Source organism: Myotis lucifugus, unplaced genomic scaffold (assembly GCF_000147115.1).
Source record: "Myotis lucifugus unplaced genomic scaffold, Myoluc2.0 scaffold_54, whole genome shotgun sequence".
Lineage (NCBI taxonomy): Eukaryota > Metazoa > Chordata > Mammalia > Chiroptera > Vespertilionidae > Myotis > Myotis lucifugus.
Window position 1 is genome coordinate 4,347,887 of NW_005871102.1, and position 13,701 is coordinate 4,361,587.

General features: G+C 41.3%; 1 protein-coding gene across 2 annotated transcripts in view; it reads left to right on the top strand.

The window, feature by feature from the left end:
- The first annotated feature begins 281 nt into the window (after positions 1–281).
- Positions 282–13,701, top strand: part of FAM20B (FAM20B, glycosaminoglycan xylosylkinase) — a 34,097-nt gene continuing 20,677 nt past the window's right edge. The window contains exons 1-2 of one of the 2 annotated variants that reach the window (XM_006088957.3): positions 282–603; positions 12,238–12,746. In XM_006088957.3, the coding sequence (XP_006089019.1) occupies positions 12,370–12,746 (377 nt within the window). In that variant the 5' untranslated portion in view covers positions 282–603; positions 12,238–12,369. Of the gene's footprint in view, positions 604–11,522; positions 11,659–12,237; positions 12,747–13,701 lie in introns of those variants that run through there. The other variant, XM_023753994.1, reaches the window with a different exon arrangement.

The following is a 13,701-nucleotide window of genomic DNA, read 5'->3' on the forward strand; positions in this document are numbered from 1 at the left end:
GGGCGTCTGTTCCCTGCGAGGCTCCCGGGAGGAAGGGAAGGGGTGGAAGGAAGTTGGAGGGAAAGCGGAGAGGACGGGGCACGGCTGGGGCTGGTCATTCCGGAGATCTTGGTCCCCCAGTGTGTCGCCATACATCCTGGGGTTCCCCGCCGCGAAGGAGTGAGTACTTCTACGGAGGAGGAGAAATGTACGATGCGCTGGAGCGAGGACCAGGGACCAGATTGTAAGGTCATGCCCACCCAGCCGGTCTCTCCCCGGAGGTGTGGTTTCTCCCCTGGAAAGGGAAGTAGGCATGGTGGGACCCTTTGGCTGCTGGCTCGGAGGACTGGATGCACATGTCATGCAGTCATGAAGACTGCGGTTGGCCGGTTATTCCTGTTCTCCTTGAGCTGTAAATTCACGCCTACATTTCCCTCCGTTGGGTTCGCTGCCTCCGCGTGCGTGTGCGTCGCACACATTCCTGGAGCTTAGGCGGGACCTTGGAGCCAAGCCCGAGAGCGCGCCACGTACTGTGTATTGTCATCCTCAAGACATGTCTTTCCGAAACCCGGGAACAGGTGTAAAGGAGCGAAGTTACTTGCCTAGACGCAGAGCCAATCCGAGGTAGATTTAAAGTTAGCGTTTTGTTTTAAGTAACTTTTCTAGAGTTTACGAAGGTGTTGGACTTTGGCCCCTGGGACCATGCAGTGCACTCAGTGCACAGGCGGGCCTTCTGCATTTGAAAGTGCTTATCAAAGAGTGAAAAAAGCACAAGCAGGGAATTCAGACTCTCAGCCTCACGGTAAAGGGCAGTGATAGGAATGGGTGGCGGTATAAGGTGATGGGGAAGTCTCGGAGCTCGTAGCATTCCTTCAGCGTGGCTGGTGAAAATGTGACATTCGTTTGTTCTGTGTGTTTCTCTGGAACCCGTAGGATGATAGCTTGAATAGGTTAAAGAATGAGAACTTGAGAACACGTGGCTCTGCTTTTCTTTCTAGGTACTTTGAGTTAGGGAATAAACAAATCATTGTTTACTGTTCCTATCTAATCCTCTTTTTTAAAATTCTCACCCAAGGACATCTTCATTGATTTTTTTGAGAGAGAGGGGAAGGAAGAGAGGGAGAAACATCAATTATTTGCCTCCCAAACATGCCCCATGGGAACTAAACCTGAAACCTAGGTATGTGCCTTGACGGGGAATCAAACCCGAGACCTTTTGGTGTGCAGGACAACGCTCCAACCAGCTGAGCCACACTGGCCAGGGCTGTCATCTAATCCTTATGTCATAGAATTATTTCATATTGAATTGCTGATTCCTTGACTTTTAGTCTGTTCTCTTGATTTCCATTTGTAGACTCTAACTCTTTCACACAGCCTTAAAGCTTCTGCTCTTTATCTTTTCTGAATTTTAAGTTCTTGAATGTTTCTCTTTCCTTTACCTGCTGGGCAGTCTTCAGCTTCCCAAACTTTGTGTGACCTGCCATTTCAGTGGTGTAAACCCTGAAGCCAGGTACTTCAGCTCTTGAATTGGTACCTTTTTACAGTAGTAACCACAGTGGTTGTCTCTTGGTGAATGCTGCAGTCACAGACAGAATCAGAAGGCTGCTCTGTTTTCTGTGGCCATAGTTGCAGACAGTAAAAAGGGGACAGTCTTCTGAAGCTGATGTCACGTCACTCAGGGACTAAGCGCTGGTGGTTTGTAGATGGGGTGGAAAGCACAGTTGTAATGAGGCGCTACAGTTTGTTGTAATAGTGATGGTAATTGAGGTACTCTTCTCCCTGTGCCTAACTGTACACAGCATATAGTAGATGTGCAGGAAATATTTGGTAGTTGAATGAGTGAATGGAAAACAGTATGAAGAAAGGGAAAAATTCTAATGCATATACTAAATTATTTCATTCCTTTTTCTATATTTAAAAAAAAGCCAAAAAAATATGTTTCAGATTCCTGTTGAAAATATGTGGTTGAGGTGGGTATCTGTAAAGGGTGTTACTTGCTGGAGCTGCTCTGAGATCAGATTGTGCGATTATGTGATGTTATAGCCACCTGCAGCCTGGGAGCAGCCTGTGGTGCTCCGGGAGGTGAAGCTTCACAGATTTTACTTCAGCCTTCTCCGCCTAGGCCCGTGGTCGGCAAACCGCGGCTCGCGAGCCACATGCGGCTCTTTGGCCCCTTGAGTGTGGCTCTTCCTAAGCCTTAGGAGTACCCTAATTAAGTTAATAACAATGTACCTACCTATATAGTTTAAGTTTAAAAAATTTGGCTCTCAAAAGAAATTTCAATCGTTGTACTGTTGATATTTGGCTCTGTTGACTAATGAGTTTGCCGACCACTGGCCTAGGCTAACTGAGAAGTTAGATTGGTAGTCAGTATTTTTGCAATAATAGACCTATAGCTCTTGGTGATTGCCAGTAACATTGACTGCGACTGTCCATCTTCTTGTCCCTTATATTGGGGGTGGGAGAGGAGACTTAACCCTCTCTGAGGTGCTTCTCCAGCTGCTCTTCATGCTACACCTCTCTCTCTTGTCCTTCCTTGAACTGCCCGTGTTACTCCCAAGGACAAGGAATTCATTAGCACAGACCTGGGGTATGGAACAGGAGACCTTACTTTGCAACTAAATCTAGCTTCTGACCAACTTATAATGTCAATATGATTGCTAGAGGAGTGTAGGAGAGAATATAATGCAAAGCTCTAACAACGATTTTATCTTTCTTACCCAAAAGTAAAAGAGAAGAGGCCTGGCTCTGGACCTGATGTCTTGGGGGTGTGTCAGTTATCCCAGTATAAGATAAGAAAAGGAGGCTGATGTGGAAAAGAGATAGTAAGCTTTGGTGTATGTTTGTACTTTGGTGGGGGTCTGTACTTTCTGAAAAGGTAACCGTATGGAGGGGAGGGTATTAATTTGGGTACCTTATAAAAGGAGGTCAAGGAATGTGAAATGATGAACGTGTATAGAACCAAGTACAGGTGAGGCAGTGAAGTCCATCATTCCTTCTCTCAAATGCTGACTTCATGCTTTATGTATATAGCAGTACCTCATTTGTCTACTACTGTTAGGGAATAAGATATTATGTGCAAAAAAACTTTAACTATACTTTTTGTGGAAAAAAACTTACAGTGTATTATGTGCTTTGTTTGCTTTTTAAACAGTATAGTTTAACCTTTGTTTTGTTGACTCAAGGTCATTCCTGGCATCCATTACTCAGAGTAATGGAGTGGGGCTTTGAGGTGATTGAAATATGCAGGTTGTTAGCCCTGTCTGCTTTTTGAATTCTTGAATCTGCCTTTTATAGTCAATCTGTCTCTTCTTTCAGAGGTGGGAAAGCTGTGCTTTTGCTGTTGTTAGTGTCCCTGCTGCCCTCTTTTTAATTTGCAGCTTCTGATCTGTGGAGTAGCAACCCAGATAACTGCCTCCTGCAATTGAATGTAAAACAGCTAAATAGGCTGCATGAGGGTGTGCAGCCTCTTCCCTGTTAATGGGTGGACTTTGGCTGCCCAAAAACCTTTTACTTATTTCTTGTTTCCTATCCTTGGTTTAGATCAGGAGTGGGGAACTGGGTCTGGCCCTGCCAAGGCATTAGGGGTGAGTTAATTAAATGTTTGACCAGTTGAAAAATAGCAGGCTAATTTTTAAATTGATAATTTTGTATGGCCCATGAATGATATCATAAATATCCAAATGGCCCTTGGCAGAAAAAAGGTTCCCCACCCCTGGTTTAGGTAGTGAACTTGCACTATGTATAGGTGTATTTATGTTCCTGTAGTCCTTTCTGTAGAAAAAAAAAATGATGTGCAAGTACTAGCATTGGTTCTTGTTTCAGAAAGCATAGCCAATACCACTTGAAAGTCTGGTTCCAGCCCTGTCTTGTATCACTCATGGACAGTGTCTTGGACCATCTCCAGTGTTCCTGGAGCATTTCCAGCTCATCTTTGCTCCCAGTCCCACCAGTCCCAGTATCCAGGTTGACAGTAGTATTGCCTTAAAAGCTGGTAGCAGGGTATGCAGAAGGCAGCAATTTAGAATTGAGTGTATAAAATTGGTATACATAATTGCTATTTCTGCATTTTTTTTTACTGTACTGTATGTCTGGATTCATTTTGGGGCTTAGTTTCCCTATGCCTATAAAAAGAGGCCATCTATAAACCAAAGAGCTGAAGAAATTCTTCAGCAGAGGCCATAAAGGTCTCTCCTCCTTGCTCTTCACTCCTTTTATTCAACAAGCTTTTATTGAGTACCTCTCATGTGCCCTGCACTGGGCTAGCTTACTTGGAAGTACAAAGAGAGTAAAACATATCTCTTGTCCTTAAGGAACTTAACAATAGTAGAGCTAGGCATACCAAAAAGGTGCGAGTGTGTGTGTGTGTATTTATATGTGTGTATTCGAGGGATTATGGCTAAAGCCCCTAAGCCATAATTCAGAGACCTGCTTGAGGTTGTTTCTAAAGTGATTTGTGGCCTGTCAGCTTGACACCCCTCTAGAACATAAGGTTAAAAAATATGAAGTGTTATTGTTGCATAAAGTTTATATACCTTTCCAAGAACTGTAATGAACTGAACAGTTAAGATGGAAAACATGGAAATCTAAGGGAAAATGTTCTATTAACTGAAATTTGATATTTCCACACTATATAGGAATTGCATCCCGCAGTAAGCCTTCAATAGTTATACACTAATAACAGAGCAGTGAAATACCTGAAAGTTAGAAGGTTCATTATTCTGGGCCCATTTGAAACAGAATGCAAATTCTTAGGCATTTCCAGAGTTTCTAGATCAGTGAACACTGCTTGTGTTGGTTTTTAAGAACAGATTTCACTAGCAGTATGAGCTAAAAACATTTTTTTCTTTTCCATTTTCAAGGAAGAGGGTTAGAGGGTTGCCCTAAATCAAGGTTTAAATGGGACAGATTGCAGGCATTGAGTTTTTTTTCAAAGAAGGAACAAGCACCGTTGCCTATTTCATTTTCACTCTCACACCCAGGAGGAAAGGCTACCTTAGTGCTTCATAATGCCCAGTGAATATTTCAAGTTGGCTTCCTTCACAGGGAACAGTTAGAGGATTTCACCTAAAGGATTCTGAGTTTACAGAGATGAATACATGTTTAAGTAGAAGTGAAAGCAGGGAGGAACCGCTAGCACTCAGAACAATTTGGACTCTATGGACATTAGATTTTCTATGCCTGTAACTTCACTCTTTTGTTGTTAATCTTCACCTGAGGATATTTTTCCATGGATTTTTAGAGAGTGGGATGGAGAAAGAGACACACAGATAAAGAGAAACATCGATGTAAGAGGTACACATCAGTTGGTTGCCTCCTGTGCCCTGAACAGTGCCAGGGATCGAGCCTGCAATCTAGGTACGTGCTCTTGACTGGAATCGAACCCGAGATCCTTCCATCTGCAGGTTGACGCTCTATCCACTGAGCCATACTGGCTAGGGCTTAAGTTATTCTTAAGGCTTAAGAGCTTAAGAACATGCAAAGCCTGTCATCTTTAAAACACAGGTAATTTTCCAAACTGAAGAATATTGTGAAAGGCATTCTTTCAACATTTTTTTGTGAAATAGAGTAAGTTCATGCTTCCCATCGGTTTCACTTAGATTGAATGTGGTGGAATTGAACTTTGTAGAGGAGAGAAACAGTTTGTTCAGATGAGTGACAGAGCCAGTCTAGTGTTTCACATAGTACCCACTCTGAACATGCCTGCTCGCTTACAGTCTTAGCTGCTCCTCAAATTGAGGAAAGGATTTGGTTCAGGGATGTAAGACTACTTGAACTCAGTAATGCAACAGGTGTATTTAGCCCCTGACTACCCCAGAAGACTATAATCAGTGAGGGATATTTTCTTTGTAATTCTTTCTCCTCTCAGGAAGTCATCTTTGAGTTGTTGATATGGTAATAATGACTAACAAGCAATTACTATGGGTTGTCCAGGCACTAATTTTAGCACAATGCATGTGGTAATGTCATTTGTTTTTAACAACTCTGTGAGTTAAGCAACAGTGTTCTTATTTTATTTTTCATTAGGAGGCAGGCCCAGAATGGTTAGACATTAAATCACTTTCACAAGTCCCGCAGTAGGGGATACAGCAGGCATTCAGGCCAGGCGTTCGAATAGGAGCACATACCCTTAATCCCTCTGCTACAGCTCAGTTTATAGTTAAAATAAGAAGGTGGATTTAGAAGCCATTTCTAAAGTGGAGAATTAGCTGGGAAAGGAAAACTATATGCAGATACCGATTAATGTTATTTGGTATATCAGTTGTATTAGGTGAAGACTACCATTTGAAGCTGAAAAAGAGGTGTGATATGCTGTAGTGGTGGGCAGCTGGTGGCAGTGCAGGGTGGGCTGGCTTCCTGGAGATACTTGGGGTTTGTTCAGGTGATAAACGATGCCATTTGGTATTGGAGGTTTTGACTTCCTGGATAGTAGCACACAGTGCTAAGTGGAAAAGTTTCTGAAAGCTCTTGCTTTTACTTACAATAATTGCTACTAACCATCAGGAGAGACTACTTTATTTCTAGGGGGCTGCTGATGATAATATAGCACAATGCTCCAATGTCACTACCAATTACAAAACAAAAGGGCAGTATATCAGACTTAGCCCAGGGGAAAGTGTGTGTTTCTAATTTTTTTTCATTAAAGGGTTGTGATTTTTGCTTTTATTTATGGTTTGGCTGAAGTATAAATGTTAGGCTTTATAAACTGGGCATGTGTAGTTGTGTGAGTTTATGTGTAAGGCTAGCCTTAATTGCTCTAATATATGTAAATGGATTTAGTGATCCAGTTGAGAATCTGTTTTTTTCTTGTTACCTTTAAGAGTCCTTAATTATGTATCTTCCTAAATATCTACAATGACAAAGCGAAATGGCATTACTTTCATAATGAGTTTACTGTTCTATAAGGCAGTGGTTCACCTTCTTATTCTCAACCTTCTGGCCCTTTAATACAGTTCCTCATGTTGTGACCCCCAACCATAAAATTATTTTCGTTGCTACTTCATAACTGTAATTTTGCTACTTTTATGAATCGTAATGTAAATATCTGATATGCAGGATGGTCTTAGGCGACCCCTGTGAAAGGGCTGTTCGACCGCCAAAGGGGTCGCGACCCACAGGTTGAGAACCGCTGCTATAAGGCATTAATAGTAATTTACAGATATGACCTAACAATTCATTCAGTCTTTATTTAATAGTGAATTTAATGTTTTCCCTCTTCCTGAGCAAATTGTTTTTTGTCACATAATCTATTTCCCTATGTCCCCCACCCCCATATTATTAAGGTCCCCAAAATAGTTGATATGGACAGAATAGATGTGAGAATGTTGGATTTTACAAACTACCCTAAAATTTAGTGGCTTAAGACTGTGATTTATTCCTTATAATAATGTAGGACAGCTGCCCACATGGTATAGGCTGGGGTCACATGTGTGGCTGTATTCAAATAGCATTTTATTGGAACTATAATGCCCTTGGTGGTTGCACTTCTGTGTCTGGCACCTCAGCTGGGGTGGCCAGAAGAGCTAGGGGCTGCCAGGCATTCCTCTCCCTACAAGTCTCTTATCATTCAGGAGTCTGGCCTAAGCTGCTTTATATAGTGGTTCGGTCCCAAGTTGAAGCTGCTAGGTCTCTTACGGCCTAAGCCCAGAACCAACACAGTTACTTCCACAGCATTCTATTGGTCAAAGCAAGTTACAAAGCTAGCTCAGATTCAGGGGAAGATTCCACCACTTGACGACAGAAGTTGTTTGTTGGTGTCTGTCTTCAAAGACAATCAAAAACTCTTAATTAAATTCAGGTCTTACCTCTTATGCTCACCAAACCTTCAGAGGTTTGCTGAAACCAACAATTAACAAAGAAATTTGTAAAACGGCCCCTTTAATTTCTACTTAGAATCTAGGGCAGGGAGCTTGTGTGAGTAGACATGATCATATATTAGTTTATATAATAAATTCCACCCCCTTTGCCACATTGCCTTTGTCAGTTGCCCTCTCGTTGAAATGTTCATACTGATCGTTTTCCTTTTGGTACTTGACACTTTTAAGGTATGTTATGCTCCATTTATGTGGTAAGAACTTGATTTGACCATCGAATTGGAAACAAACAAAAAGGTTATTACTGAAGCTTTCACTTTTAGTTAATCTGAGCAAAGGTGTGGATTTCTTCTCTGTGATCTTAGGAGAAGTAGTGTGAGGTGTCACTTGACCAGAAGGAGACTCAAGGGACATTGCTACAAATGAGGATCGGAATCTCACTGGTAGCTTGGGAGCCCATGGTAAAGTAGTGTATTGGGCCAGTTGTTCTCATGTTCCTCTGCAGCCACACACATTGAATTTTATCACACGATGACTTAGAGACCTCTGCACCGATGTGTTTTTCTATATATATTTCTCCAGATTCTTGAACAGAGGACTTTATACTAGGACCTTACTTCTGTATTATCTATCACTCTTCTCCCAAACAACTTAACAGTCCTAAGTTTATCATCCATGTAGGATGATGTGTGTGTGTGTGTGTGTGTGTGTGTGTGTGTGTGTGTAGAATGAAAGTAAATAGAGCCTCCATAGGAAGCCTCATTTGGGTGATGGAGCCGAGAGTGAAACCAGGGTTCAGTAGGAAAATTCCTTATAAAGGTCTACCTTCCAGAACTCGAATCTGGGAGTTTATGCCAACTTTTAGTGTGAAGACTACCGTTTGCACTGCCTCTTTTCTATTTAACATTTTTTGAGTATGTTATTACCTTGAGTTTATTTATTCTTTGAGGTGGGCTCTGTTCCACATAACAGAAACATTAAGATAAATGACCATACTATAACTGGGCAGTGTTACACTGTTAGAGGCATTTAGAAGAAGAGTGAGGGCATGAAATAGAGCTGGGAATGCAGGTAAAGTTTTCATGAATAATTTGGAATATACCCAGTGATAATTGCTTTAATTTCCTAAATATTTGAAATGGGATCTTAGAAACCCAGTTTGTAGACGGTATAGAATGCTGCTATCTCAAAGAAGATAATGTACCATGGAAAGCCTGTCTTGGGCACCCTCCCTCTCAAGGATACAGGAGTGAAATATACCATCATTAAAAGATGGAATTAATCCATATCATACATTTTTTCTGGAAGAGGAGTCTTGCAAACTCAAACTTTTTCTTTTTTTGGTTAATCCTCATCTGAGGATATTTTTCCATTGATTTTTAGGGAGAGTAGAAGAGAGAGGGAAAGACAGAGAGAAATATCGATGTGAGAGAAATACATCGATTGGTTGCCTCCTGCATGTGCCCCAACCAGAGCCCGGGCTGGGGGGGAGCCTGCAACCAAGGTACATACCCTTGACCAGAATTGAACCTGGGACCCTCCGGTCCGCAAGCCAACGCTCTATCCACTGAGCCAAACCAACTAGGGCAGAATCATAAACTTTTGTAGAAATCCACTATAATCTCTACATTGTCGATTTCTTAAATATCTTTGTGTTCTCTGAAATGTCAGTAGCAATAGTGAAGGTAGAAAAGTAGATTGCCAATAAAAAAGGAGGACAGCTGATTATGGATAGCCAACGCCAGTTGATACACACTCATTTAGGTTGAAGCTGAGAAGAGAGTGTGCCTAGCCATGTAGATTGGCTGAAGCCATGTAGGGTAGGGCTTTAATGTCTTGCTAAGGAATTTGTGGAAATCAAACGTGGTATGTGATTAGAAAACTGGTTTTGCTGCATTATCTAGTCTGGATTGGAGAACCTGGTGGCCCAGAAGGCTGTTCTTTCAGTGATCGAGTAGAAGGTGATAAGCACTAAGTTAAATTGGCGGCTGTGGGGATGAAGGACAGTGCCAAATTGTGTGATCTTATTCTACCCGGATCTGATGACATCTCAGCATGAAAACTTCCTTAGTCTCTCTTTTTAAACCTGCCCTACCTGCTAATCTGCAGTGGTAAATAGTGAAATAATCTGACAATTGAACTCTTCAGTTCACTTGCTAGAAACGTCTATCCCAGTAGAATGGATGAATTGTTTGCAGCCCTGAGTTGATGAATGTGTTCTTCTAAGGCCTTTTCCAAAGGTTAATAGGTTGCAGAACTTAAAAGCACACACTCAGATTGCAGAATTAGTTTGTTTTGTATGAATTTTGAAGCTGCTAGAACTTTCTATATTGGTAATTAAAAAAAAAAACCTCAGTATTCCTAACCATTATTCTAAATGTTTACATAAGATATGTTTATATAGCATGAGGGAATTTCTATTACTATAAATGAAATGAGCAGCATCATTAGAAGTTTATAGGTTAACCAGACTTTCGTTCTGAAGAATGTTTTATGGCAAGTGAAAGGCTGTTGAACCGACACCTTTTCTAAAACTGTACCAGGGCTGTAGGGAGTTGCAGCTGGAGGTGCTGAGGAAGCGATTGCTGACACAGTGAGGTTTCCATGTTCCCTTTCATCACTGTAGCCTGAAATGTGTACTGTTGGACAAATAACTGAAGAAGTTGTATGGTTCAGGTCGTGTTGGGACTAGCAAAAGTCTGCAACCTGTTCTCCTAGCATTGCTGTTATCAGTAATCACAGGGAACTGTTTTACTGAATGTCACACCAAATTTGATAACTCACAATTATATTTTGGATGCACTTGAATTGCCTTTGTTTCAGCTAATAGTGTTACATACTCCCTGGGAAATGATGATGATGAAACAAAACAGGTGGCTGGAGATAATTAGAACTTGAATTTCACTCTGGTTTTTCCACTTCTTGAAAACTAACATGAAAAAAGTACTTGGTTAATCACTAAGAAGACACTGCATGTCAGCAGGCTCACCTCAAAGTGGTTCTTAGAACACACTTGCTCGAGTAGACTGTTGGGGGGTGTGTTTCAGCTGTTATTAGGGGAACAGTCTCCAGTTGGGGTGGATGTGTTTCAGGCGGAATCATTTGCCCTATCTTTTGTATTGGTTTTATTTCTTCGGTTAATGGTTTATGTTAAATGAATTGGAGAGTGAGGGGACATCCTGTTATCTTCTTGTCATCTTTGTCTTAGCCCAATGCTGGGCTGTCTGTAAGCACAGGGAGAGCAAGCTTGTGCATGATTTCAAATGGCCCTGTGAGGTAGAAAGCAACCTGTCAGCTTGCAAATGAGACTGGATTGTATGCTCTTGACACAGATCTTGTATCTGGAGTATTTTAGCTTGAGAATTGACTGAATGTGGTTGGCCCCAACTGCAAGTAGCACTTCTTTATGTTTGTGGCATCAGTGTTTTTGTTACGTGCTTGACCTGTCCAGACTGAATCGTGTTGCTGTAGTACCAGGTTTCATCAGTGTTCCAGTCATATTTTACTCATAGCCAGATGGTATGGGGATATGTTTTTCCTTTGCTTGTCCAGATTTGATTATCCATATTTTACAGAGATTTTAATTTTGAAAAGTAATTAGTGGAAGGCTGATTAACTAGAGATATGTGTTTGGGTGTTGAATGTAAGTACGTGATCAGCAGATATGACACGTATCATATGACAGATATTACTGCTGGGAACTTGGATTCGGAGAAGGAGTTATTCTCCTCTGTACTCTCATTGGCATTTTTAGGAGTTCCTGTCTTAGTGTGTCATAAAACTTATCTTCAGAGAAGAGAAGAACTGGAAAGCTACCAAATATTGGTGGTTTGGATATTCAAAACTCCTTTATGGATTTTGAAAGGTAAAAATGAAAGTTAAGTTATACAATTCTTTTTTGTTGTTGTTGTTAATCCTCACCTGAGGATATTCTTTCTGTTGATTCCTACAAAGGGGGAGGGATGGAGGGAGAGAGAACAATAGAGAGAAATATCGATGTGAGAATTGGTTGCCTACCTCACACACCCCAACTGGGGTGGGAGCAAACCTGCAACTCAGCCCTTGACTAGGAATCAAACCCCAAGACCCTTTGGTTTGAGGGCCGATACTCTACCATGAGCCACACTGGCCAGGGCAGATTTACTCCATTCTTAATGTTTTACTTTCGGTGTGCTTTTCCTCATTGTTTTGGTATTTAGGAATTTGTAGCTGTCCAAATGGCTCCTAGATGGCTCTGCATCTTATAAAACAGGAGTATTTGATTTTAAATTTTAATTATACCTAGTCCTTACCTATTAAGTTTTTCCCCAGACTAGTTAATTTTAAATTATTAGGTCTTCTCAAGCATATGATTAGCAAGGCGTAATGTATTTGAGGCTTGCAAAAGTTTCAGGGGGAAGGACAGGATTTCTGATTGAATTTTGCTTTATACTTGGGCTTGCAGGAATTGTGGGAGGTGCTTCAGTGAAGAAATGGACCAGTGTGTATAATCATGGAGTCTCCTTGCTAACCATCACCACCTGCTCTCCCTGATACGTGAGAGAGAGTGGGTCTGGGGAGAAGGAAAGAGGTCAACATGAAGCTGAAGCAGCGAGTCGTGTTGTTAGCAATTCTCCTTGTCATCTTTATCTTCACCAAAGTTTTCCTGATTGACAACTTAGATTCATCGGCTGCCAACCGGGAGGACCAGAGGGCTTTTCACCGAATGATAGCTGGCTTGCGGGTGGAGCTGGCATCCAAGCTGGACCACACCTTGCAGTCTCCCTGGGAGATTGCAGCCCAGTGGGTGGTTCCCCGGGAAGTGTATCCTGACGAGACACCAGAGCTGGGGGCAATCATGCATGCCATGGCCACCAAAAAAATCATTAAAGCTGATGTGGGTTACAAAGGGACACAACTGAAAGCCTTACTGATACTTGAAGGAGGACAGAAAGTTGTCTTCAAACCTAAGCGGTAAGTCTTCATCTTAGAAGTTATATGTGCTAGTTGGTTGATGCGTGTAATTTGGGATTGTGTAAGAGGGGTCATCTCCTTCTCTTGGTTTTCTCTTCAGTAAAATGAGAGGGGTAGACTGGATGATCTCTGAAGTCTTTTCTAGGTCTTAATGTTCTGTGAGTCTTCGAGTAGGGGAAATTTTAGGAACATGAATTGGTTCCATATAAGACAAATTTTTTTACAGTTAGAGCTGTCCTTCTAAATTTATCAAATATCTACTATGTTCCAGATGTTAGAGATACAAACTGAGTTAGTTGGGAAATAAGCCACTTGTCACCAAAACTGTGCAGTTAGAGACTAGGTAACTACATGTTTTAGAGAAGGAGTTACCCAGAGCTGGAGTGGGTTTTGGATCAATGACTAAAGTCCCTGTTAGCACTAAGCTATAATTCTTTCACCTGGGTTTTGTTCTTGCTTTAATTTTAATGAATAGACTTTTTTCCAGTCCTCATCTGAGGATATTTTTCCCATTGATTTTTAGAAAGAGAGGGAGGGGGAGAGACAGAGAGAAACATTGATGTGAGAGAGACCTATTGACCCTTCAGTCCAAGGGCTGACGCTCTCCATGCATGTCAAACTCGCTGCATGACTCATTTATAAATGCAGCCCATTTATAAATGCGAGTTTGACATGCTTGCAACCACTGCACCAAGCTGGCTAGGGCTATACTTTTTTTTTTGTTTTCAAAAAGCAGTTTTATGTTTACAGAAAAATCGAGGGTGAAGTACAGAGAGCTCCTATGTATTCCCTCTACCCAGTTTCTCATATTATTATCTTCCATTTGTATAGTACATTTGTTATAATTGATAAACCAATATTTTATTAACTACTATCCACACTTTACATTAAGGTTCATTTTGTGTTTTATATTCTGTGGGTTTTGATAAACATATAATGACAAGTATTCACCATT